A 25,832-nucleotide genomic window follows, 5' to 3' on the forward strand; every position below is an offset into this window, starting at 1 on the left:
AAATCTAACACCATAAATCCACAGATTAAACAGGAAAAACTATTGCTCCTAACCTCAGTGCTACTGAAATGTTGAGCTGTATGATTCTTTTTGGTGGGAACTGTCTTGGGCTTTCTCGGATGTTCAGCAGCCTCCCTGGCTTCTACCCAGTTGGTGCCAGTAGCACTCTTGTCCTGCCCCCAGTTATAACAAACGAAAAATAACTCCAGACTCTGCCAATGTCCCCTGGAGGTAACACAAGCTCTGGCTGAGAACCACTGCTCCAGATGACAATACACAGAGCTGTTATTAGCACCCTAGAGACTGCACAATACATAAACGTGGGCTCTGCATTCACCCAGACTGAATTTGAACCTTGTGTCTACCACTGACCAGCAAGTAAGATGCATGATAACGGCCACGTATCTCTCTCAGCCTCAGTTTACACATGTGCAAAATGGCAAGAGTAGTAGTATGTCGAATGGTTGTTTCGAAGATAAAAATGTGACAATCCACCATCTTAGTCTGTTAGTGTTGCTATAACAGTAACTATAGACTGGGTAATTCATAAAGAACAGAAATTTATTCTTCACAGTTCTGGAGGCTGGAAGTCCAAGATCAAGGTGCCGGTTTCTGGTGAGGGCTGCTCTCTGCTTCTTTTTGTTTGAGATGGAGTCTCGCTCTGTCGCCAGGCTGGAGTGCAGTGGCGCAATCTCGGCTCACTGCAACCTCCGCCTCCCGGGTTCAAGCGATTCTCCTGCCTCAGCCTCCCGAGTAGCTGGGACTACAGGTGTGTGCCACCATGCCCAGCTAATTTTTGTATGTTTAGTAGAGATGGGGTTTCACCATGTTGGTCAGGATAGTCTTGATCTCTTGACCTCGTGATCCACCTGCCTCAGCCTCCCAAACTGCTGGGATTACAGGCATGAGCCACCGCACCCGGCCGGGCTGCTCTCTGCTTCTAAGATCTCACCTTGAATCCTGCATGTTCCAGAGGGAAGAAATGCTGTGTCCTCGCATGGCAGAAGGCAGAAGGGCAAAAAGGCCAAACTCCCTCCCTCAGGCCTTTTTATAACAGCATTAATCCATTCCCGAGGGCAGAGCCTCATGACCTAAACACCTCCCAAAGGGATCCATCTCCCAACACTGTTGTACTGCAGAGTAAGTTTCCAATACAGAAATTTGGGAGACACATTCAGATTACAGCATCCACTTAGTGATTGAGGGTAGTGCCCAGAATACAATCAACATGGAATAATCAATACATTTTTATTGCAGTCCTATCATGCTTTATGGTATTCAAAACACAGATCATTTCATTTGTTCCTCACAACCAAATTGGCAAGTTGGGACAGCAAGTAGCTTCTGATGAGATGACAGAGGTAAGTAACAGAGACAGGGCTGGCTCCCTGGGTTCTCCTGTCATGTTAACAGCTCTTCCGCCACTCTGCAGGCTACTTTATCTTTACAAAGGCACAGCAATGTTAATACTCTGAGTCTTCTTGTGAAATAATAGCCATATTTATCCATAGCCCACAGGCAAACCCCATCCAGCCCATCTCTGTGAGAGGACAGGGCAGCCATCTATATGGGTAGGAATCCCACCAGGATCCGATTTGTCTTCAAAGGATGTCAAACCCCTGCTTGGTTGATTATTAAATCAAAGGTTCTGCCCTAAATCACCAGAGACTTACTAGAGATTCTTCCTTGAGAACAACCTCAAAATCATGGCTAGTAAACCTAAACAAATCAGAATATATTCAAGAAGTCTGAAAAATACAGCCCATTTAGTCCTCTCCACAAACCAAGCATTATCCTCACACAAAATCAGATCGTCAGAGAGCTTAAAGGCTCTGGCAGTATCTCCTGGGTGCACATGGAAGGACGCCAGTTTTTAAAATGACCACTAACATCTTTAAACAGCTTTGCCCACCCCATCTCATGGGGCCAATCAAGTGACCCCACAGGACACAGAGCTCAAGCTCCAGTGTCAAAGCTGTATTTGTCATACATACCTAATTCTAAAAACTTTTAGATATTGTTAATCTTGTAATTTATCACATCCCCTCTTTAACACTAGGATATAGAACAAAAATTTGAGCCCCAGCCCCACTGCCAAACACCTGTGCAGTTATAAAGCATGCACAACCATGTAGCTGGAGTTTCTTCTGACTGCCTTGCCGTTGCTTCCTTTCCTCTATGATTTATCACTTTTATCTCTAATTGCTTTGAATGTGTCTGTACAAATGGCTTCAAATCCTTTTTACATATTATGCCGGCAATTAAAAAGCATAAAAACTCTTGTCTTAGAGCTGGCAAATTCAGTCAATGGGTATTCGGTATGGTCTAAACGGTGATGTCCCCCCGCAAATTCACATGTTGAAACCTAGTCCCCAATGTGACAGTACTAAGAGGTGGGGCCTTTGGGGAAGTGATTAAGCCATGAGGGCTCCAGCCCCATGCACGGGCTTGGTGCCCTTATAAAAGAGACTGGAGGCAGCACTCTCGTCCTTCTCACCATGTGTGGGGACAAAAAGGCAGAGGGCAACCCTCACCAGATGCCGCATCTGCTGGTGCTCTGATCTTGGGCTTCCCAACCTCCAGAACTGTGAGCAATAAATTTCTGTTGTTTATTATAAATTACTCAGTGGTATTTAGTTATAGCCGACTGAACAGACAGAGACAGTATTTTTGCTGATAATTGAGAAAATAAAATTTAATGGGAAAGTTAATATCTTAAACAGCTCCACATGGATTTACCCAAAGATGTGTTCCTAAAAAGCTGGGTACATTTTAAAATCTCCAAATTAAAATGAAACTTAAAAGCATTAGAAAGACTAATACTTATAGGAATACTACGCTGGCTGCTATTATAACTTGCCAATTCTACAAAGCATACAAATTACTCCCTAACTTGTTTGTAAGTCTAGATAATTACATATTTTCACTTATAAAAGGCAGACTGTATAATTTACAACATTAAACCAATAGTTATAAAATGGCATAAACTCCAGGGGAAGGGAAAGGCAATAAAATGATCTTACTGTGAACTTAATGCCTGGTTGTGATCGATTTCCAAGTTGTTTGATTTCTAGTCTAGCCAACATGCAAGATAATCGAGTAGGTGCAAATAATACAGAGATGAAAATGTCTTCCTTTGGGTGAATTCTGATCTCACAGTTACTGGTCAATCGCTGTTCTGAACCAAAAGTGTTCTGAAGCTACAATTTAAAAACAGTTAACTGCATAAAACAAAGCAGTAGCACAAATAAAACATACCATTAACACAGATTCTTAAAAGCTAAATAACACAAAAAGGTCTGCATATGCAAGTGTTCCAGACCCAGACAGAAGACATAACAAGAATCCACGTACTCTACAAACCTGAAAGCAGTCCTGATCTTGTCCTCTAATAAGCAGTCGTAAATGTTGAGTTGTAGATGCAGAATTATTTCTTAAAGCTAGTTTCTGAAGCCTAAAAACAATTAGACATTTTAAATATGGATTTTCTCCATGGATATTGCTATCATTATAAGAATAAAGCCAATTAAAACCAACCACAATGTCTAGAGATGGACTAACTATACAGGCCATTTCAGTAGCCTGGAATTGTCTCCCCACAGTCCTAGGCTCTACGTTTCTGAAATTGTAGGCTCAAGACTCACCTTACAGAGGCTTTTTGGTTTAATCTCTCTCCAGTTATAGCTCTGCAGCTGACCTTACTATTAATACTATGTGTATAGGTATTATCTGTCATATAAAACATCAATCAATGAAAATCCAGGTGAAGAAATTCATCGAGTCATTAAGTCAATATCACACCTACCTGGAATACCTGGCTCAACCAAGCGAGCTTTCAGGGAAACAAGGGGTCCTAGGCTAAGAGGCTCATTTGCACAAAGTAGTCTTTTACACAGTATATTGAATTAACTCTACTTTTAAAGAAGCTACAATGCAAAAGAATGGACATAAAATAGCACCTGACTGATAAAAACACTTCAATTGTGGAAACTATGTGAATGCTGTCTTCATTGGAGAACAGAGAATACATGAGTAAATCTCTGTTTTACTCAAATTTGGGGAAGATCAGCAGCTAATAAATCAGCAGCTGAGGTCTACGTCTCATCCACCTTGTGTTAAGAGAAACACAGACAACTTTGGCTATTGACATCTCCAGGAAAAGCCTTCCACAGGTACAATGACTGGGGAAGAATTACGTGAAAGAAATATTATTTTGTAAAGTTTTCATTCTCATGTATTTATTTTATAATTTGTAAAGCACTGTGGTTATCATTTTCAAGTATAGAGTTAGTTATCAGGTGGGATGGGAGAGGCTAGGTTTCCATAGAGTCATATCATCAGTTAAATGTACTCAAAAGTCAAGAACAAGCCAGTTATTGCTTGAGTGAAGTGTAACTGTTTCTGCCATAGGCTTCTGAGAGATGTTTCTTCCAGAGATACTTTTAAAGATAAACCTGTACAATACAGGGAGTCTCAAAAAAAAACAACAACAAACAATTTTACAGTAAATACTACCTCCCATTTCCTAAGGTACCCCTCTCCCTTCGGTGCTCCATTCGGTGTGGTCGGGAAGTATGACACCCAAGTCTGGTGCATTAAAAACACTTTCATGGGTTTTGCTAAAACCATGTGGTTGTTGACTGAGAAATTTAGATCATTTAGAAGAATGGATGTACTGCATATTCTCTATGCAGCTCTCCATAAATCTCTCTCTCAGCTGGCTTTTGAAAAATACAGAGTGGCAGTGAATTTAAGGGGATACTCCCTCCTCAGCAGTAACTGTATTGTTGGTCATACGTCAGGTGCTCTTTGCAGGACTGGAATATATGTTAAAGAAAAGCTGAATCAGGACACGTGCCCATCTAGGTTTTTCCAGTTCTGCACAATTGAGCCTGAAGAGTGTCTATTATGACAAAATTTTCCTGCAAACATTAATTTGTAGTCTGCTCCAAAATACGTATAAATAGTGGACGATTTGTCAGTCTTTGACACTTACTGTGTTCTACCAAGAGGGACTCCTCCCCAAGCCAGAAATTGTTTGTTGGACAAAATCGATGGAATATCTAAGCAAGGTCCAGGTGACAGAGGTTTACTTCCTGAAGAAATGACTTCGCCTTTTAACACTACTTCATACTGAGGTCCAAATGGCTGCACAAATATTTTCAAGATCCTAAGAAAGAAAGAATTCTAAGTTGAAGGTCCTGTATTCAATTCTTTTCGCAACTATTTCCTATATGTTTCCATTGTCCAAAAGACTGAACTGGGTGCTGGGGATACGATGATATTCCCACCCTTAGAGCTTGTGCTGCAGAGAATACAGACAAGAAGAGAGATGATCACAATGGCATCTGCACAGGGGGGTGTGAGAAGCCATCGTGCTTTGGGAATGCTATTTATGAGACATTTGGGAGGAGTGGAGGAAAGTCTCCCAGAAGGCGCCAGCCCAGGGAGGTTGAGGGCTAGCATTCCAGGCAGAGGCATTCACACTGGTGCAGGCCTGACTCTCCTCTTCTGTAAGGTCACAAGAACAGACTGAGCACACGATAAAGTGTTCTATAACCCAGGCAGGGGGATAAGCCATGTGTGTCTCAGAGGAGAGTGTACTTTAAGCTAGGGTTACGCAAGCAAGCTCAGTACTCACGACAGTGGGGCTCTGACTCTAAGTTGATATTCACTTATGATTTGGGTGCCAAGAAATCATGGGCTTGGAGAAGAAATGGAGAAAGATATCTTAATAGCTGACAAGGTCAACTAATAGTTTCAGGAGAAAAAGTGAGAAACATCAAATTGATCTTTTATTATTTACTTTTGTCAGAATATACTTGAAAATAGTAATTTATTCATTTCGATTCAGCTGGTTTAAAAGAAGATTTTTAGTCAAAAAAAGAGAAGACAATCTGAACCTAAATGAAAGGAGATTAAACAGAGTCACACCATGTATTAGGTAAGAAATATATGGACTTTGTCATTCAGGCTGTGGAATTTTGAAGCACATGTGAGTGGCTGTTTTGAGAGACAAGTAAAACTGTGTCATTAAAACTTTTTTTTTTTTTGAGACGGACTCTCTGTCGCCCAGCCTGGAGTGCAGAGGTGTGATCTTGGCTCACTGCAACCTCCGCCTCCTGGGTTCAAGCGACTCTCCTGCCTCAGCCTCCTGAGTAGCTGAAACTACAGGTGCACACCACCAAGCCCTGCTAATTTTTGTATTTTTAGTAGAGACAGGATTTCGCCATGTTGCCCAAGCTGGTCTCGAACTCCTGACCTCAGGTAATCCACCCACCTCGGCCTCCCAAAGTGCTGGGATTACAGGCATGAGCCACTGTGCCCGGTCCATTATAACATTTTTATATTACCTTTCCTCGCAGGCTTCAGGATCCTTTGGAGTAAATGAAACAATAACCTCATGTTCTTCTCCAGGTTTAAGGAATAGATTCTTTGGATCCACTGAAAAGTGACTTCCTTGTTCTGGGACCTAAATATAGTTATATAATCATAATTGAATGCCGACTTACAAAAACGCAGTTTTCGCTCAGTGGCTCCTGCCTTACGTGCATTTCTCATTTACCAGGACAGGTTGTTTGTCCCCTTCTTGTCTGTCATGGTCTCAACTTGTCCTATTCTCTTGGAAAGGATATTTCTTTCTCTTCTACAACAAACCTTATCTTCCACCTCACCCGCAATTTTGGATCACTAACCCCCTCTCATTCACCCTCAGGTCTCAGAAATGATGTCAACGTGTGCGGATCATTCTTCACCAACTCTAACCAAAGGGTGACATGCATGTTTTTCAGGAACTAATCTAAGAACTTGGTTCTCATATTCAAGACACTGAACTTTAAACTTAAAAAGCACCACAGCATATATTTTATGCTATATAACACCCAGTTTTTAAAAACTCTCAGCGATTCTTTCATCTGAGGTTCAGGGCACTCTGTTGGGCCAGGAAGAGCACAACAGCCTGCAGAAAGCAAGGAGCTCTCACAGTCTGAGGAAAGACTATCTTATGGCACTCTCATGGAAGTGCATACCTTGATATCCAAATAAACTTCAATGTTCCCAGCATTTTTCAAAGGTAAGTGCTGCTTTCTTGAGGAAGCCACTTTGGCCAAGAAATGCATCGTCTGGAGGATGGGACAAGACAGACATTTCAACGAACTGTCACAAAGTGAAATCAGCATGAATGAAAGCAGTAACGGCAGAAAGGAGGACTGAGTCTACCTGCAAGTCCCTGGGAGCGTGGATCCTAGCTATTCCTGCTCTTGCTCGGAGACTCACACTTCTAAGAACGGGCGTAGGGTTTGGGCTGTCAACTTCGATATCAACTTTTGCCGAGAATTCTTCTGCTGAGTCCAGAATATCTAAAAAAAAGTTCATTCTTTTAGCTTGGAGACCAGAGAGTTATTTAATTCTAAATGCCATCAGCAGTCCCACACAGTGCCCTTAGGGGCAATAAGAAAATTTAGGCAAGCAGATTTTTTAAAGAGTTAAAAGAGAATAGAAATGAGTGAAGAGAAAGGTGATAAAAGAAAGAAAACATCCAACTGGTAAATGTGATAAGATCAATTAACAGAAAATATTCTAAAAGGTTTTCAGTGCTATCTGCAGGAGTTACCCATACTTACACAGGATTGACCCAAAACAGCATGCCATCTGCCTCAATTTCAAAAAAACATAAAATAGTTGACAGATTTCGAAGTACTGACATTTATTGACAAAGGAAATACATCTCAAATTTGTAGTTTATCTAGCTACAGATTAAAGCAATTCCCACACAGTGTAAACATGATACCTGAAGAGCTGATCTGTTTCTTTGGACTATGGAAAAGAACCCAAATCATCAGAAATTCTGGATCCTATAAAATTAAAAGAAAAATTTGTCTTAATGTAAACTGGTATTAATATTACTATCTTAATGAAAGAAAAGAGGTTTAGAAGCTTAATTTCCTCTTTAATTCTAAGCCAGTTCTCTCCCACCTGTCCATCATAACTAGCAGGCATCATGTGGTTGACCACAGAAGGGCCTGCTAGCCGAGTGACCACATCAGCGCAAGGAGCAACTTCCACAGGAGCTCGGACGGGTTCCTTGGAAAACGTGAAACAGCGCCAGGCTACAGCGTTCTGTTTAGAAATACAAGAATCAGTTCAGTAAAGCCAACAGTGTAATGCTAAGTTTGCTAACAAAATCCTTAAAAAAATGTACTTTCATAAGATCAGTGCATTCTGTAAATGGTTTCTTACTGTATGTTCATACTTACAGCATTAATAATCAGTCTAATTGGCACAGTGGCATGCGTTCGGTTTATCAATTTTAGTGGGAGGGCTTTCCAGCCTCCATAAGTCAAGTCACCAAAATCAAGAATGTCTTTCTTTTCTGTTTCTACCTAATTACCAAAAAAAGGGAATGATTTATGAAAAGCAATATATTAATAGCACAACATGTATGTTCATATCACTGCCATTTCTAGCCACAAATTATGAGTCAGCAGTAAGTAAAACTTAGCTACATTTTCCCAGGCTATTTAACAATTGCTTATTTTCTACAAAAATAAATGTTAAATTCTTCTTTTGAGGTAGTCTACGTACCCAAATATACTACAGAATTCAGCTGCTGTTACTTTGAAAAGACTGTATCTTAAGATGAACTGATATTTTTATAAAATTATAGACCCCTTTTCAATGAGTTCTATTATTAGAATAACAACTTCTCAATTCCTTTTAAAAAGATCATGAATATCTTGGCATTTTCAGATTTAATCTGCAAATGTTAAAATGGTATCAAAACAGACATATCAAAAGTTTAAAACAAGTGCCTCTGATCATGACAGACTCACTTCCCTAAATGCGGGAAACCAACCAAACTCAGACCCCTCACACACCCACATGTGGAAATGTTTGGCAGTACAGGAACCCCCACCGGATATCAAAACTCGTGGATGTCCCTGATAGGAAATGTCATAGTATTTGCATATAGCCTAGGCACATCCTCCTGTATACTTCAAACACCTAACATAATGTACCTAATATAATGTAAATGCTATATAAATAGCCATTATACTTTATTGTTAGAGAATAATGACAAGAAAAAAATGTCTGTACATGTTCAATACAGATGCAACTACCCCTTTTATTATTCTGAATATTTCTGATCCAAGGTTAGTAAAACACAAGAATGCAGAACCCACAGATACAGAAGACAGACTGTATTATACACGCACACACACACACACACACACACACACACACACACACACAGACGTGCTCACATTTTGTTTTGCTCTAGCCAAACACAAAATAAGTAGAGATCAAAGGCAGACCAGTAAGTAGGAGCTGATTTCCATGGTGGCCCAGAAAGGTCTGGGTTCCAGACTTGCGCTCAAGGTGGTAGAGCTTTAATATGTTCCAGAGAACAGAAGATGTGACTTCAAGCTTGTTGTGAGCAGGGTGAGGCTCGAATGGAATTTGAAATCTGCATATAAAGCCCAGAAACTCAAAGGAATGAACTGAAAAAACTGTCCACATGTCTATGGAGTCAACAAGGAACCTGTCCAGAGAGGGGTGGCATAGAAGATTATTTGCAAGAACAGGAAAGCCTACGCCTAGGCCACATGGGACATGGGAGCCCCAAGCTGAAAAAAATCACAAAGGCTTTTAACACCTCAAACATTTCTGCAAAAGTACTCTCAAGGGACGCTTCCAAAGACTAGGACACATCATTGGATTCCTAAAGCAAAAGGCAGCCTCAATGAATGTGAGCTCACATTAAAAATTTTTAAATATCAAAAAATCAGAAGCCACTAGAAGAAAATCAGGAAGACTCAGCAAAAGTAACTAGTAGAAGCGTTAGTAACCCAAGAACTAGAAACATGAAATAAACTTTGAAGTAAATTCACTTTAAATGTAGATAACAGAGTCCGTAACAAAGGGAAAAGCAAGAGATTCATGAAGCAATGGTTAGCAAAAAGATGTATAAATAGCTTGATAAATCTGTTAACAATGTTAATGTTGGGACTGTAAAAATTGTTTAGAACTAAAACATTAGTCAAAGGTAATATGGAAGGAAAAGATGAGCATTTAAATGAGATGCTGTCTTTGTCTTGTTGAAGAAGTTTGCTTTAGTTAGACATCTCATTATTGAAGTTACATATTAATGTTGAAAGTAAACTATTTGAGTGAGTTCAGATGGTAACATGGCATTTTGAATATTGACTTCCTTTCTTGCAGGCTTGATTTGCCTGGTGACCGAATTACTAGTGACTAGTTTACTAACTAGGCCATTCAAGGACGTCGAGTTAACATAAAAGAAACATGTCACCTAAATGCACTTGATGGTGTTGAAATGTCCATCTTAAACTGTGTGATGAGATTAGTTCTAGAGAAGACACCAGGCCAACCCTGTAGTACCCCCAGTTTGTTGCAGAATCTCATGTTTTGGATGTTATATAAGAGTCCTATTTGCCCCAGTTAATTTAACTTTTTTCTGCCTGTCTTGTGGACTGGCTGGCTCTTTTAGAACTCTGTCCAAAGAGTGCATGGAATATAACTTGTAAAGCCTCCCACAACTGCCAGTATGTATGTGTGTGTGTTTAAACCAAATCTCAAAAGCTTACAATAGAGCTGCATAGGAATAGTATTGATTAAAGAATCACAATTGTACACATGAGCACAACTTACGGATTCTAGTTTAGTTCTTTTGTAACTGCAGACTATATTTTTGCTGTTGTTATATTAGAATAATTTTTAAATGTCATCATGAAATAGAAATATGTATTTTAAGCACTCATGGAAAAAATGAACAATTTTTAAATGTGTGTTATTTTCTCCCTAAGAACTGTAAACATTAAACTAAACAAATTACCTATAATGGAAGTGATTAATGACCTCTGAGCAAGTTGGTTTGGCTGGAGAACATACACAAACTTTTATATACCACAGAATGCTATTACACTTGGGAAATTATCTTGTCTAACCTGAATTTACGTCCCATGGTGATAACATGGTATATGTATTGTTATTAAAGTAAGTGACCATGTTTAAAAAAAAAAAAACAACTATTAGAACTGATTTAAAAACTTTCAGTAAAATTACAGAATACAAAATTAACATATAAAAGTCAGTAGCATTTCTATATGCCAACACTGAACTATGTGAAAAAGAAATTTAAAAAGTAATCCCATTTACAATACTACACATAGAATTAAATACCTATGAATTAACTTAATCAAAGAAGTAAAAGACCTCTATAATGAAAAGTATAAAACACTGATGAAGAAAATTGAAGAGGACACAAAAAAATAGAAAAACATTCCGTGTTTACAGACTGGAACAATCAACATTGTTAAAACGTCCATACTACCTCACAGAAATAGAAAAACAAAATCTTAAAATTTACATGGAACCACAAAAGACCTAGAATAGACAAGCTATCCCAAGCAAAAAGAATAAAACTGGAGGAATCACATTACCTAACTTCAAATTATACTACAGAGCCACAGTAACCAAAACAGCATGGTACTGGCGTAAAACCAGATACACAGACCAAAGGAACAGAATGGAGGACCCAAACACAAATCCGCACACCTACAGTGAACTCTTTTTTTTTTTTTTTGAGATGGAGTCTCACTCTGTCGCCCAGGCTGGAGTGCAGTGGCACAATCTCGGCTCACTGCAAGCTCCGCCTCCCGGGTTCACGTCATTCTCCTGCCTCAGCCTCCCAAATAGCTGGGACTACAGGTGCCCGCCACCACGCCTGGCTAATTTTTTGTATTTTTAGTAGAGACGGGGTTCAACTGTGTTAGCCAGGATGGTCTCAATCTCCTGACCTCGTGATCCACCTGCCTCGGCCTCTCAAAGTGCTGGGATTACAGGCATGAGCCACCGTGCCCGGCCTACAGTGAACTCATTTTTGACAAAGGTGCCAAGAACATACACTTGGGAAAAGACTGTCCCTTGAATAAATGGTGCTGGGAAAACTGGATATCCATATGCAGAAGAGTGAAACTAGACTCCTGTCTCTTGCCATATATAAAAATCAAATCAAAATGGATTAAAAACTTAAACCTAAGAGCTCAAACTATGAAACTACTACAAGAAAACACTGGGGCCAGGCACAGTGGCTCACGCCTGTAATCCCAGCACTTTGGGAGGCTGAGGTGGAGGGATCACAAGGTCAGGAGATCAAGACCAGCCTGGCCAATATGGTGAAACCCCATCTCTATTAAAAATACAAAAATTAGCCAGGCGTGGTGGTGCATGCCTGTAATCCCAGCTACTTGGGAGGCTGAGGCAGGAGAACAGCTTGAACCCGGGAGGCAGAGGTTGCAGTGAGCCGAGATCACGCCACTGCAATCTAGCCTGGGTGACAGAGCGAGACTCCATTTCAAAAAAAAAAAAAAAAAAATTGGGGAAAATCTCCAGGACATTGATCTGGGCAAAGACTTCTTGAGCAATACCCCACAAACGAAGGCAACCAAAACAAACATGGACAAATGGGATTACATCAAGCTAAAAAGCTTCTACCCAGCAAAGGATGCAATCAACAAAGTGAAAAGACAACCCACAGAATGAGAGAAAATATTTGCAAACTACCCATCTGACAAGGGATTAATAACCAGAATATATAAGGGGCTCAAACAACTCTATGGGAAAAAATCTAATAATCCAATCAAAAACTGGGCAAAATATTTGAATAGACATTTCTCAAAGGAAGACATACAAATAGCAAATGGGCATATGAAAAGGTGCTCGACATCACTGATCATCAGAGAAATGCAAATCAAAACTACAATGAAATATCATCTTACCCCAGTTAAAATGGCTTATATCCAAAAGACGGGCAATAACAAATGCTGGTGAGGATGTGGAGAAAAGGGAACCCTCGTACACTGTTGATGAGAATGTGAATTAGTACAACCACTATGGAGAACAGTTTGGAGGTTCCTCAAAAAACTAAAAATTGAGCTACCATGTGATCCAGCTATTCCACTGCTGGGTAGATACCCAAAAGAAAGGAAATCAGTATATTAAAGAGATATGTTTATTGCAGCACTGTTTACAACAGCTAAGATTTGGAAGCAACCTAAGTGTTCATCAACAGATGAATGGATAAAGAAAACGTGGTACATATACACAATGGAGTACGATTCAGCCATAGGAAGAATGAGATCCAGTCATTTGCAACAACATGGATGGAACTGGAGATCATTATGTTAAGTGAAATAAGCCAGGCACAGAAAGACAAACATCACATGTTCTCACTTATTTCTGGTTTCTAAAAATCAAATCAATTGAACTTACAGACATAGAGAATAGAAAGATGGTTATGAAAGGCTCAGAAGGCTAGGGGTTGGGGGTGAGGTGGGGATGGTTAATGGGTACTAAACAAATAGAAAGAATGAATTAAGACCTACTATTTGACAGCACAATAGGATGACTATAGCCAATAATAATTGTGCATTTTAAAATAACTTAAAGTATGTAACTGGATTATTTGTAACTCAAAGGATAAATGCTTGAGGGGATAAGCTATTCTCCATGATGTGCTTATTTCACACTGCATGTCTGAAACAAAACATCTCATGTACCCCATAAATACATACACCTATTTAGGTACCCACAAAAAATTTTTTAAATAAAAGAAAAATTTTAAATTAAAAAAAATTCCATACCACTCCAGAATGATTAAAAAAAAAAAAAATCTAACAGTACCAAATGTTAGCCATAACAGGAACCTGCACACATTTCTTCTAGGAATGTAAGTTAGAGAGCAAATTGGCAATATCTAGCCAAAATAAAGGTGCATACACTTTAAACTGTAACATTTGTATTATGTACCTGGGAGACGCTTTATCACGTTGAGAAAGTAATCTAACAGTTTCTATGCATGTGGCCTCTATATAAAATTCCTGAATGCTCTCTCACAGGGAATGTTGTTCCCTAGTCAAATCCTACTGAACCATCAGGGCCTAATTCCTCTAGTTCCACTCCTCCAAGAAGGCAGCTTTTAACTGGCTTAACACTGAACTACTCCCTACACCAGTGATTCCCAAACTTGTCTGTTTGTTGGACTCAAAGCTCAGACACAGACATCAGTAGTTTTTGAAGTTCATCAGGTGATTCCAATGAGCACATCAGTAGGGAACCACTGCCTTCTACTACCAAACACCACTGATATATGTGAGCCGCTCGGGACACAGCAATGCCAAATATTGCATAAATGTGATTTATCATGTCTGCTACAGAAAGGTAAACTGCTTAAAGGTAGGCTCAACAGTCTGATATAGTGAAATGTATTTAAATGCAGGAGGTTAATAACACCAGTTCTCAGTGGTTCCTACCAGGGGTGGCTTGACCATGTTTGGAGACGTTACTGGTTATCACAGTGGGGAAAAGGGTATTACTGACACCCAGTGGGTAGAGGCCAGGGCCGCTGCTAAACATCCTACACTGCACAAGACAGCCTTTCCCACCCTCAAAAAATCTTCTAGCCCAAAATGGCAGTAGTGTTAATGCTAAAAATCCTTGACCTAAAGAAAAGCAAGCAGAGCAGAGCTGTCTGAGAAGTATATAAAATGGCACTTAGCCAAAAAGAAAAAGATCACTAAAAGTTTATAATATGTGCAAATATCAACATAAGAACACAGGAACACAAAAACATGGAAAAAAAACTTTATAAAGAACATTTCCAATCAAATTCCTCCTCCATGCCCTAGAAAATAAAGTCGTTGAGCTAGGTTACTAAGCATTCCCCTAGAGAACGTGTACTGTGGGGAAAACACTGGTGATTCTCACCCATCTCCCAGAGTGGCTGCCCTGTGTCTCATCCCCAACACCTACCTCTAAACTGCAAGTCACAGTTACAGCTTTGTGGAATAAAAAAACTAATTAACTTTTTTTTCAGGGAGAGACTTGCTCTGTTGTCCAGGCTGGAGTGCAATAGCGTGACTTCAGCTCACTGTAACCTCCGCCTCTCAGGTTCAAGCAATTCTCCTGCATCAGCCACCTGAGTAGCTGGGATTACAGGCGCCCGCCACCACACCTGGCTAATTTTTATATTTTTACTAGAGACAGGGTTTTGCCATGTTGGCCAGGCTGGCTGCTAACTCCTGACCTCAGGTGATCTGCCCGCCTCGGCCTCCTAAAGTGCTGGGATTACAGGCATGAGACACCGCATCTGGCCTGAAACAACTAATTAACTTTAGGAGGATATCAGTAACATCTGTTAAGTGTGGTTAGCTAAATATGTTAAGTTCAATTCACATATTAGGAAATTAGTTCATTTTTTTTTCCTTTTAAGACTGGGTCTCGCTCTGTTGCCCAGGCTGGAGTGCAGTGATGTGATCATAGTTCACTATAGCCTCAAACTCCTGAGCTCTAGTGATCCTCTCACCTTAGCTTCTTGAGTAGTTGGGATCACAAGCATGCACCACCACACCCAGCTGATTTTTAAAATTTTGTGTAGAGACATGGTCTCACTATGTTGTCCAGGCTGGTCTCGAACTCCTGGGCTCAAGCAATCCACCCACCTTGACCTCTCAAAGTGCTGGGATTACAGGTGTGTGCCAGTGCCCAGCTGAAATCAACTAATTTTTAATTAAAGTCACATGCTACATAATGATGTTTTGGTCAATGATGGACTGTATACAGGACAGTGATCCCATAAGATTATAATGGAGATGGAAAATTCCTAACACCTTGTGATATAGCCATCATAACATCATAGTATAATTTCTTTTATGAATTTGGTGTAGCCTAAATGTACAGTGTTTATAATGTCTCCAAGTGTGTACAGTAATGTCCTAGGCCTTTACCACTGACTCACAGAGAGCAACTTCGAGTCCTCTGGTAAGTGCCCTATAAAATGTACCATTTTTTAAATCTTTTATAATGTATTTTTTCTGTACCTTTTCTATGTTTAGCTATAGAAACACTTATCATGGTGTTACAACTGCCCTACAGTATTAAGTACAGTAACAAGCTGTATGGGAACAATGGTACATGGCCTAGGAACAATGGACTATCCCATAAGGTCTAGGTGTGCAGAAGGCTGTGCCATCTAGGTTTGTGTAAGTACACTCCGTGATATTCACACAATGACAAAATTGCCTAAGGACACGTTTCTCAGGGCATATCCCTATTGTTAAGCGACTCAGGACTGTATCAAGACCTGTTCTGCTTTTCCTCTATTCTGCACCCTCCCATCTCTCCCTCTCACATTCCTTAATTTTTTTCAATGTTAGTTCTGATTTCACCATCAACTAAGAGGAGATAGCTCTTGTAAAGCAGTGGTTGTTAACTAAGGCTATGATTTGTAATCATCTGGGAAGATTTGAAAACTACCGAGAGGCAGCCACACCCTCCCTCGCTCTGATTTAGTCAGTCTAAGTGGGACTCAGGTCTTGGGGTACATTTAGAAGCCCCCAGTGTTATTCCAATGTGCAGCCATGGTTGAGAGTCATCATGCTAAATGAGCATATAATCCAATGACCACTTATTATCCCAACTTGGCCAGACCTAATTTCTTTGGCTTCCAGAAAATAGGTGACTAGAGAAGGGAAACTTTTCTAGCTGGCAAATAATCTCCAGGTACAGAAATATAAAAAGAATATGAACCACTGGCATGTTGCTAAGTGCACATCTAATAATACAATGGAAATCAGTGGAAAATAGTGTTTAACCTTATACTCTGCTTTATAGATATCTAAGCAAGTATACTTGTGTTTCTGTAAAACTAAAAATAATTTTAAATTTTGAAATAAAAAGATATTAAGAACCAAAGTTCAGCTTGAAACTAATTTTGTGGCACCTTCGTACACAAATTTCTTTTTCCCAAATTTTACTTCTAAGGTTAAACAGTCTTCTTTAAAACGCCAGGTATGACAAAGATTCATTTTCAAACAGGTACCTCAATAACAGGACTCTCGGCAATGGCAGTGAGAGTGACGGTGCTGGCCAAAGCTTCTGCCTGTACGATGGTCTCAGCATCTGTCGAACATGGCCAAGAAGCAACACTGAATGTGCATCTGAAAACCCCAGGACTGGATGGTATAAAAAGCACTTTTATCTCTTCTGTGACATGAGGTCTTATGATGGCTTTATTCTTGAAAACTAAACAACGATATGTTGAAAGATCCACCTTCAAAAAAGAGCCATAAAGTTCATTATTAATGGCTTCACACTGAAAATCAAGTAGAATCACCTAGTTTAAGATTCCTTTTCCCAATCACTCAAACTGCAAAATTAAAACATTTATTATCTCTTCAAAAATGTCAAAACCTTGTCATTTATGGTCTCTAAAGTACAACGAGTCAAATGCTTCCTGAGTTGAATGTTCTTGCTGCACCAAGGCTGTCTCCCCAGTCCACCTCCAAGCAAGCACATTGACCCGTACACTCACTTGTCTTAAAAAGGACACTGACAAAGGTCACTCTTTCACAGCCCTGTAAGTCTCTCTAGCACACACAACACAGCAGTGGGCGGGGGCTGGGGGGAAGAAGAGTCAGGCTAACCGCTGAGGTCCCACAGCCCTGACTCCGCCTCGACTGCAGTGACAACTCCAGCCACCCTCCCTCCTCACTGTCAATGGGGATCTTCTTTTCTACTCCCCACTTCCATAGACAACACTGCTTCATTCACAGACTCCAGGATGCCCCCAAAAAGTCTTCACAGCTCACCTTCCACCCTTAATCCTCTCCTTCAATCACCTACTTTTCATCTAACCTGAGGACTGGAAGTAGAGGGGAAAAACCAAGACGGCGTAGGGGGAGGCGATCTTATTTTACCAGGCAGACGATGGCCACTAAGAGGCACGAGGGAAGCATCCACCAATGCTGATTCACAAGTAACAGTCGTAAAACTGGGACATTTCAAAACAGCTGCTGACCATATATCCCCCCTCCCCACTCACCAATGTTCAAATGGTCACTGTAACCAGGAGAGAAGATTTAGAGTCTAGAATTATAGCAACTGTAATTGATCATGTAAGAGACATCTGTCTTAAAAGTTCATATTAAAACTGCATTTCCAGGTATTTCAAAAGCTCATGTAAGAAAATCATCAGATAAACTAGTCAAAAAGACTTCCCTTGCCAAATGAAGGCATAAGCTCCAAGAGTAACTGCTTTCTTTTTTTTTTTATAAGTCATGGTTACTTATATTCAATCACCTTTAACAAAACTGACAAGTAGAAACAAGAAACTCAGAACTTTTGATGATTTAAATAATAGCACTAAAAGCAAATTTATAGGATTTTACAAATAAATAACAATAAAATATAAATAATAAATGATGGAAAATGCAAAACTGTTTCACTTTACACTCTACAAGCACTACAACAAAAGGGGTCTGAGAGAAAGATACCATGGCAATGACTGTGTGCATTATTAATAAAGGCGTGAAGGGAGAACCTAGCACTAGAGATGGGGGAAATCAAGCACCTAATCACAATGCAACTGTTAGGTTAAATGAGAAAGACATAGAAAGCTACCTTTTCACCATTAACACTAATGCTGAGGACCCCAATGCTGACTTGCAGCCAGCGGTCAGTTGGATTAAGCACACTGAGGAGGGTCTGGGAAGCGATCCCGACACAGCAAGCATGAGGAAGCTTCAACTCCTCGGGCACTCGGACACTCCCTGGGTGAGAATAAGGCACAGTCAAAAATGCAAGTTACAGCAAACCCCTGATTATAAGCCAAATCTGTTAAATGGCAATGAGTTTATAAGACGGCCTGTTTACACAGAGCTAGAGTCAAAGTGCTCCAGATGAAGGAGTCCTTGATGTTGCATGAGCCTCAGAGGCCTGCCAACAATTTTTTCCTGCTTCCATCCAGCGCAGGAAAAGAAAAATTAAAATTGGATCAAACTCACAATTACGGCTAATCAATTCTTTGAGGTTACTGCCTGTAAGTAATCTCCTTTTCTCTCATAAATTGTAAGTCATTCTTATCCTAAAAAAAAAAAAAAGACTCCAGAGGCTCTAACTTTCCAGATGTGGACACGTATCAGATTTTAATACTACCACCTATGTTCCAACATCCTCATGCAGTTGCTCCGGAGGGCAGAGAAGACAGCACCCCAGTGGCCGTGTGCACCATGTCAGTAAAAGCACAGCTCCCAGAGAGAAGCTGCCCCACAAATGCACCCGAGAGTGCTGCCTCTCCACCACAGCAGCCACCCAGAGACTCACAAGGTGGAGGCACTCACTCATTCTGGGATTCAATTCTAAACTGGACATTTCCTAGGGGAAATAATCACAAAACTGGAATGGCAGAGCAAAAGAGAGATAAGGAAGACAGAGCCATAGGCAGCCTGTCACCTGCATAAGTGTAGCGTTTTTCTAAGCCAACTTTAGGGACGCTTGCACAGAAATATACGGTGTTCTCAGTTTAGGAAGAAGCACAAAACTTACAAGGAATTAATGCTAACCAGTAACTCCTTGAAACAAACTAGCTTTGTGGTGTCATTTGAGAAAATAATAGCAAGCAATAATAATAGAGAAAAAGCATCTTACCCAATCCTGATGTCATTCCTGAATCCCATGGTTCAATTCCACAGTTTGTACTAACAGACGGCACAGGAAAAGGTTTTGTTGTGCTTAGCAGGTTCTGATTTAAGGTATTAGAATATGGGTTACAGAGGGAAGAGGTACCCATCCATCCAGAGCCGATATTTGATCCTAGACAAATTCCCACAGCCACAGAGTTCTGCACAGGCTCTCCTGCAACAGCTGGATAGGGAAGGCCTCCTGAGAAGCCACAGACTGTGGCATTGCCAGCATGGCACTGAGGCAAGGTGGTGCTTCCAGTTGAAGGGAGTGTTCCCAAATACCGCTGAGCAAAAGGAGCAGCGCTGAGAGAGGGTTGTGTCAAGAGTGCGTGCACAGCAGCAGGCATGTTCTGCATGTCAGCCACAGAGCTGTGAACTGTGCTGCTGGGAATAGGAGTACACTGGTTTTCAGAGGTAGTCTGATGAGAAACCTGGCCACTGAACTCACGGCCAGCAGTTGACTTATCTTTAGGAATTATTCTTTGATCTTCATCTATAGGCTCCTGGCAGGACACAGGGTGTGATGTGGCTGACCCCACCTGACAGCTCAGACCTGACTTGCCCAGGAGAGCCAGCCTGATCGGGTCCAATTCCTCAGGGTTTGATGTCAAACCTACCTCATTGGTTTCCAACAGATTTCCACTTTTGGAGGAAGGATCTTTACTCCATCTAAAGTCAGGTTTTACATATTCAGGCTTGCTACTCAGAGAAGTAGTTTCAGTTGCTTTTCTTGTATCAGAGTTATTCTGGATAACAGATGATAATGTTTCTTTTCCTCTATTCTGAAATGGAACTTTTTCTCTCAATTTTTCCATAGCCCATTCCTCCAATGCGGCTGGACTGCCTTGAATAATTGTGGTACTCAACTCGCTGGTGATATCACTCTGAGTGCAACAAAATTTGTTTTTAATAATCCACAGATAAACTTAATATAACAAATTGAAACATGCTGGCAAAAGCTCAAGTAACAAAGAGATGTGCATGAGGTGTCTCTTTGAAAAAAAATTGGTTTACACAAAAATAGTAGTCTTGCAGTTGTGAAATGCAGACTTAAATTAGAAAATTTGTGCTTGTTGTTTTGTAAAAAGAATTATACCATGAGGAAAATAAATAGGAGGTATACACTAATATCTGAAAATTTTGCACAGATAAACGACCAGAGTCTAGTAACTTTTTGAAGATTTAAGGGATTTCTGTAAACTTTACAATAAAAATCCAAATAAATTAGTAACGAAGGAGTGGGGGCTGAGCAAGCTTGAAACGATAACAACTTTGAGGTCAGGCGGCGGCTCAGCAGGCTGGCAGGGCCCCACCCCACCATCTGTCCGTGCTACTGCCTGGGCTTGAAGATTCAAAGATGTTAACTTTTTTTTTTTTTTTTTTTTTGGGACAGAGTCTCGCTCTTGTTGCCCAGGTTGGAGTGCAATGGCGCAATCTCGGCTCACTGCAACCTTCGCCTCCCGGGTTCAAGCCATTTTCCTGCCTCAGCCTCCCAAGTAGCTGGGATTACAGGCGCCCGCTATCATGCCCAGCTAATTTTTTGTATTTTTAGTAGAGACAGGGTTTCACCATGTTGGCCAGGCTGGTCTTAAACTCCTGACCTCAGGTGATCCGCCTGTCTCAGCCTCCCAAAGTGCTGGGATTACAGGTATGAGCCACCACACCCGGCCAAAGATGTTAACTTTTATGTGTTCTAAGCCCTCTCCCATTTCTAAACTTGTGTGGCTCTATGAAGCATGAAGTTAACAGTCCTGGTAAATGTCCACACTCATTTGTTTGTACATAATGCATAATCTGAGGAGTGACATCTGCAGCTCTGCAGGATGGACCAGCTGAAATTTACAGACTAGATAGACGTAACCGTCACTGATTGCTTTGGTACTTGGTTTATAAATTTCTCCTGGCCAAAGCTTCAGAAATAAAGACACTAAGAAACAAAGACTATATTATTTGCCAATTAATAATAACAAATAATATGTATCCAGTGGTGACTTACTAGGTGACAAGCACTGCCCTCACATACTATTCCTCCTTACAGATGAAGAAACAGGTTGAGGGAGGTTTAGTAATCTGTCTGAGGAGGCAGCAGAAGATAAGTTATCTGACACCATAACCCAGCTCTCAACCACTACGCTAAGAACATGCAGACTCAATATCTAACAACAACATGAAAAAGACAGCTTTCAAAGAAAGGGGTGTAATGCTCTCACAGTACGCTGTGTATTCAGTAACTCTTCAGTGGCTTGGTGGAGGAAGACTATGCAGCATCCCCACAGCAGTCATAGTTAGCTCATCAAAAAACTGCACACTGTCACATCCACAACGTCCACACACGAAAACAGCTAATACTAGCTTCTCCCACATAAATCTCTCTGATCTTCTATTCTATTCCCACTGCTACTGTCCTGGCCCAAGCGTGCACTGTCTCCTGCCTGAACCACTACAGTGGCCTCATGTCAAATCTCCGATTTTAATTTTGCTCCTACTGTTCCCTCCTTCCTCATTGCTGTTGGAGTGAGCTTTTAAAACATCAAACCAGCCTGGGCTTGGTGGCTCATGCCCGTAATCCCACCACTTTGGGAGGCCAAGGCAGGAAGATCGCTTGAGGCCAGGAGTTCAAGACCAGCTCTGGCAACATGGCAAGACCCCATCTCTAAAAAAATTTGTTTTAATTAGCCAGATGTGGTGGTAGGCACCTGTAGTCCCAGCTACTTGAGAGGCCAAGGCAGAAGGAACACCTGAGCCCAGGAGTACAAGACCAGCCTGAGCAACATGGCAAGAAGCTGTTTCTACAAAAAAAAAATGAAAAATTAGCCAGGTGTGGTAGTGCACACCTGTAGTCCCAGCTACTTGGGAGGCTGCGGCAGGAGGATCCCTTGAGACCAGCGGTCCCAGGCTGTAGTGAGCTGTGATCGTGCCACCATACTCCAGCCTGGGTGACAGAGCGAGATCGTCTCTAAAAAATACAAAAACAAAACAAAATCAAAACAGATCATGACAGTGACCTGCTAAAAAGCCTCCAAACTCCCGTATTTTAAACCCAGCACCCTTCCCGGTTTGGTACCCCCTCTTCTAGCCTCATACACTTCTCCCTATTGACATGATTCACTGTGGCCGTTCTAAATTTCCTGGAGTGCCCAGATGCAGTTTGTATCTTACAACTCTCCACCTCCCCATGTGTTAACTCTGCTTCCCCGCTGCCTAACTCCTAGCAGTCCTGCACGGTGTGGCTTCAGTGTATTTATCCCTGCAGAAACCTTTGCTGAAGCAAAGGCAGTCAGACTTCCAACCACCACCTTCTGAGTCCCCACAGTATGCGCGCAGCATGATGCACTTCATTACACAGCGTGCCTCACCAGACAGAGCTCTTCAAGGGCAGATCCTAAAATGTTTGTACCTCTGTGTCTACCAGCATGAGTAGGTATTTAATATGTGCACACAAATACAAAAATCATTTTAAAGATAAAAGAGCAACACTGAAGTTATATAGGCTTGAACTGTAGTCTGAATCAAACATCTGTTAACACTTTTAAGAGTTGAAAGCCTTAGTAATAAATAATCCAAGTGGCTGCCCACCTTGCGGTCCTCCAGGGCATCATCTGTGGCTGTGGTAGGATAGGAGCTCTCTGGTTCAGACACATACGTCAGCCTGCTCACCCCAGCAGGCGAGCACACCAAGGGAGACAACTCCTGCTCACAGGGAGGCTGCTGCTGCTGAGCTGCTGAACCAAAGGACTCTAACGCACACCTGAAAGAGAAGAGTAGCTCACACCTGGAGTTCTCCAGTCCTTCAACTATCTACATTAGCAAAAAACCATAATATGGGCCTACAATCTTGCAAATGACTCAACCACAAATTCAATGTTTACACTTAATTATCTAAAATTGTAAAGAATATTCCCATTGAATGAAGCATCTGTTAAACTAGTGTAAAATGTATTGTGGCATTTTCATTAATAAATACCATATAAAAACACACAGCAATTCATTATTAGCAATTAGCTATTCATGCTATAAAAATCTGCTAAGTATCTGATATAGAGAAATGAACAGAAGATTCCAACCCTCAACGAGCAAAGAGGAAAAAAAATCATGCAGATAAGTGCAAAGAAATGGGAACAGTCACACACCACTGTGGGACTATCAAGTGGTACAACTTTTGGTTGAGCAATTAAGCAGTACATATCAAAGGCCTCTTGACTCAGATATTCTACATTTAGGAATTTATCCTGAGAAAAAAAATTAATGATAAATATAAAGACTTCACAAAAAGGACATGTCCACATCACTGTGGACAAAAAGTGGGAAAGCTTAAATCAGACAGGAGGAACTGAGCTACAGAAATTAGAGCACAAACATGCAATACAACACTATGCAGCCATTCAAAAGCATGCTGTTCTAGCCTTGGTTCAGAAAGATGTCCCTGCTACACAACGTAAAATGAAAAGATCAGAAAGTGACAAATAGTGAGTCTCACATCTATCTGCACAAACACCAGGGTTACTTCCTCATTATTCTGTTCATTAAGCACCTTTCACAGGGCTGCCAGCCGAGATGCAAGGAGCAGGAAACGGACTGCACCTCTTGAGGGGAAGCGGCAAAGTCACAGTGCAAAAGAGCACAGGGGATAGGAAATAAGTGTCAAGCCACATTTGGAAACAGTCTCCACACCTATGCTCTGCCGGTTAGCTTGAATTCAGCCCTTCACTTGACTGGATTCCACCATCTTTCTTTTTTGTACAAAGTTCAGAATACTCAGCTAGGCAATGGACGTACACAGAAAATTCAAATTTGAATTCTGAACTTTTAAAAAGTCCCAAATTGGCTGGGTGCGTTGGCTCACGCCTGTAATCCCAGCACTTTGGGAGGCCGAGGAGGGTGGATCAAGAGGTCAGGAGATCGAGATCAACCTGTTTAACATGGTGAAATCCCGTCTCTACTAAAAATACAAAAAATTAGTTGGGCATGGTGGCAGGCACCTGTAGTCCCAGCTACTCGGGAGGATGAGGCAGGAGAATGGCGTGAACCTGGGAAGTGGCGCTTGCAGTGAGCCGAGATTGCACCACTGCACTCCAGCCTGGGCGAGAGAGAGACTCTGTCTCAAAAAAATAAAAAATAAATAAAAAGTCCCAAATCAAGACGGTATTGTCAAAATACCAGTTAGTAAGTTTCTAACCAACAGCAACAAAGTATTACTAACCAAATTGCTTCAGGCCTTCTTTAGCTCCCGCATGACATGAACCTACATGGGTTTCTGTATCCACATGCACTCCCGCACACACGCACGCACACACACACAAACACATACACACAGCATGATACAGCACGGAAAATGTTCTGAGTCACTGGATGATGTGTTGTATTAGTTTGACTCCTTTGGTTAACAAGAACAAATGCTTTTAGGTGAAATTATCTCAAATAATGAAAACTGAACTGCAAGAACACAGGCAAAATAAAAGGGAAGACATACCGAAAGGGTATACTGTATGACAGAGCAAAGTAACAATGAAGAATCAAACAGAGATATACCCTAATGCAATTATTAGACTAGAAAAATGAAGAATTTTGGCAAAAACATCAAGTCAATTCAAAGGCAAAAAGAATCAGGCTAGTCTCAGATATCCCTCTAGTCTTCCATAGGGACAGTAAAGCAATACCTATAAGAAACATAAGGGAAAAAACGTGTAAGCCAAAGACTGTAAACATACTACACCATGTCACAGCCAGATGATCTTCAAATTTGCTTTGGGCTGGATGACTAGTAATACATCTGTTAAAATATGCAGGCCAAGCACAGTGGCTCATGCCTGTAATCCCAGCACGTTGGGAGGCCGAGGCAGGTAGATTACCTGAGGTCAGGAGTTCAAAACCAGCCTGGCCAACATGGTGAAACCCCATCTCTACTAAAAATACAAAAATTAGCCAGGCATGGTGGCACGTGCCTGTGGTTCCAGCTACTCGGGAGACCGAGGCAGGAGAATTGCTGGAACCCAGGAGGCAGAGGTTGTAGTGAGCCAAGATCACACCACTGCACTCCAGCCTGGCCCACAGAGCGAGACTCTGTCAGAAAAAAAAAGAAAAAAAAAAAAAAAGAAATTAACTATTAAATAAGAAGTGACTGTGTATATGTATATGAAAGTGTTTCAAACTGAGGCATCCATAAGGAGTCATAGAAGGAACTAAGCTCTCCATTGACATTTAGCACTAGCTGAACCATACCATGTTGCTTCAGATGAACATGAAAAACTTTAATGGCAGCTTGGTAAATAGTTAACAGGTATCTTTGAAATC

The 25,832-nt window shown here is 41.0% G+C and overlaps 1 protein-coding gene across 2 annotated transcripts in view; it reads right to left on the minus strand.

Moving 5' to 3' along the window:
- The window catches only part of CEP192 (centrosomal protein 192), a 133,700-nt gene that overhangs the window by 49,132 nt on the left and 58,736 nt on the right, over positions 1 to 25,832 (minus strand). For both annotated transcript variants that reach the window (XM_063597167.1, XM_063597166.1), the window contains 13 exons: positions 23,118 to 23,289; positions 19,507 to 20,425; positions 18,481 to 18,629; positions 16,901 to 17,131; positions 8,256 to 8,381; positions 7,975 to 8,118; positions 7,790 to 7,853; positions 7,219 to 7,358; positions 7,029 to 7,121; positions 6,354 to 6,472; positions 4,997 to 5,170; positions 3,364 to 3,454; positions 3,024 to 3,200 (listed from right to left, as the gene is read on the minus strand). In XM_063597167.1, the coding sequence (XP_063453237.1) occupies positions 3,024 to 3,200; positions 3,364 to 3,454; positions 4,997 to 5,170; positions 6,354 to 6,472; positions 7,029 to 7,121; positions 7,219 to 7,358; positions 7,790 to 7,853; positions 7,975 to 8,118; positions 8,256 to 8,381; positions 16,901 to 17,131; positions 18,481 to 18,629; positions 19,507 to 20,425; positions 23,118 to 23,289 (2,599 nt within the window). The remainder of the gene's footprint in view (positions 1 to 3,023; positions 3,201 to 3,363; positions 3,455 to 4,996; positions 5,171 to 6,353; positions 6,473 to 7,028; positions 7,122 to 7,218; positions 7,359 to 7,789; positions 7,854 to 7,974; positions 8,119 to 8,255; positions 8,382 to 16,900; positions 17,132 to 18,480; positions 18,630 to 19,506; positions 20,426 to 23,117; positions 23,290 to 25,832) is intronic.

This window comes from Pan paniscus, chromosome 17, assembly GCF_029289425.2.
Source record: "Pan paniscus chromosome 17, NHGRI_mPanPan1-v2.0_pri, whole genome shotgun sequence".
Classification (NCBI taxonomy): Eukaryota; Metazoa; Chordata; class Mammalia; order Primates; family Hominidae; genus Pan; species Pan paniscus.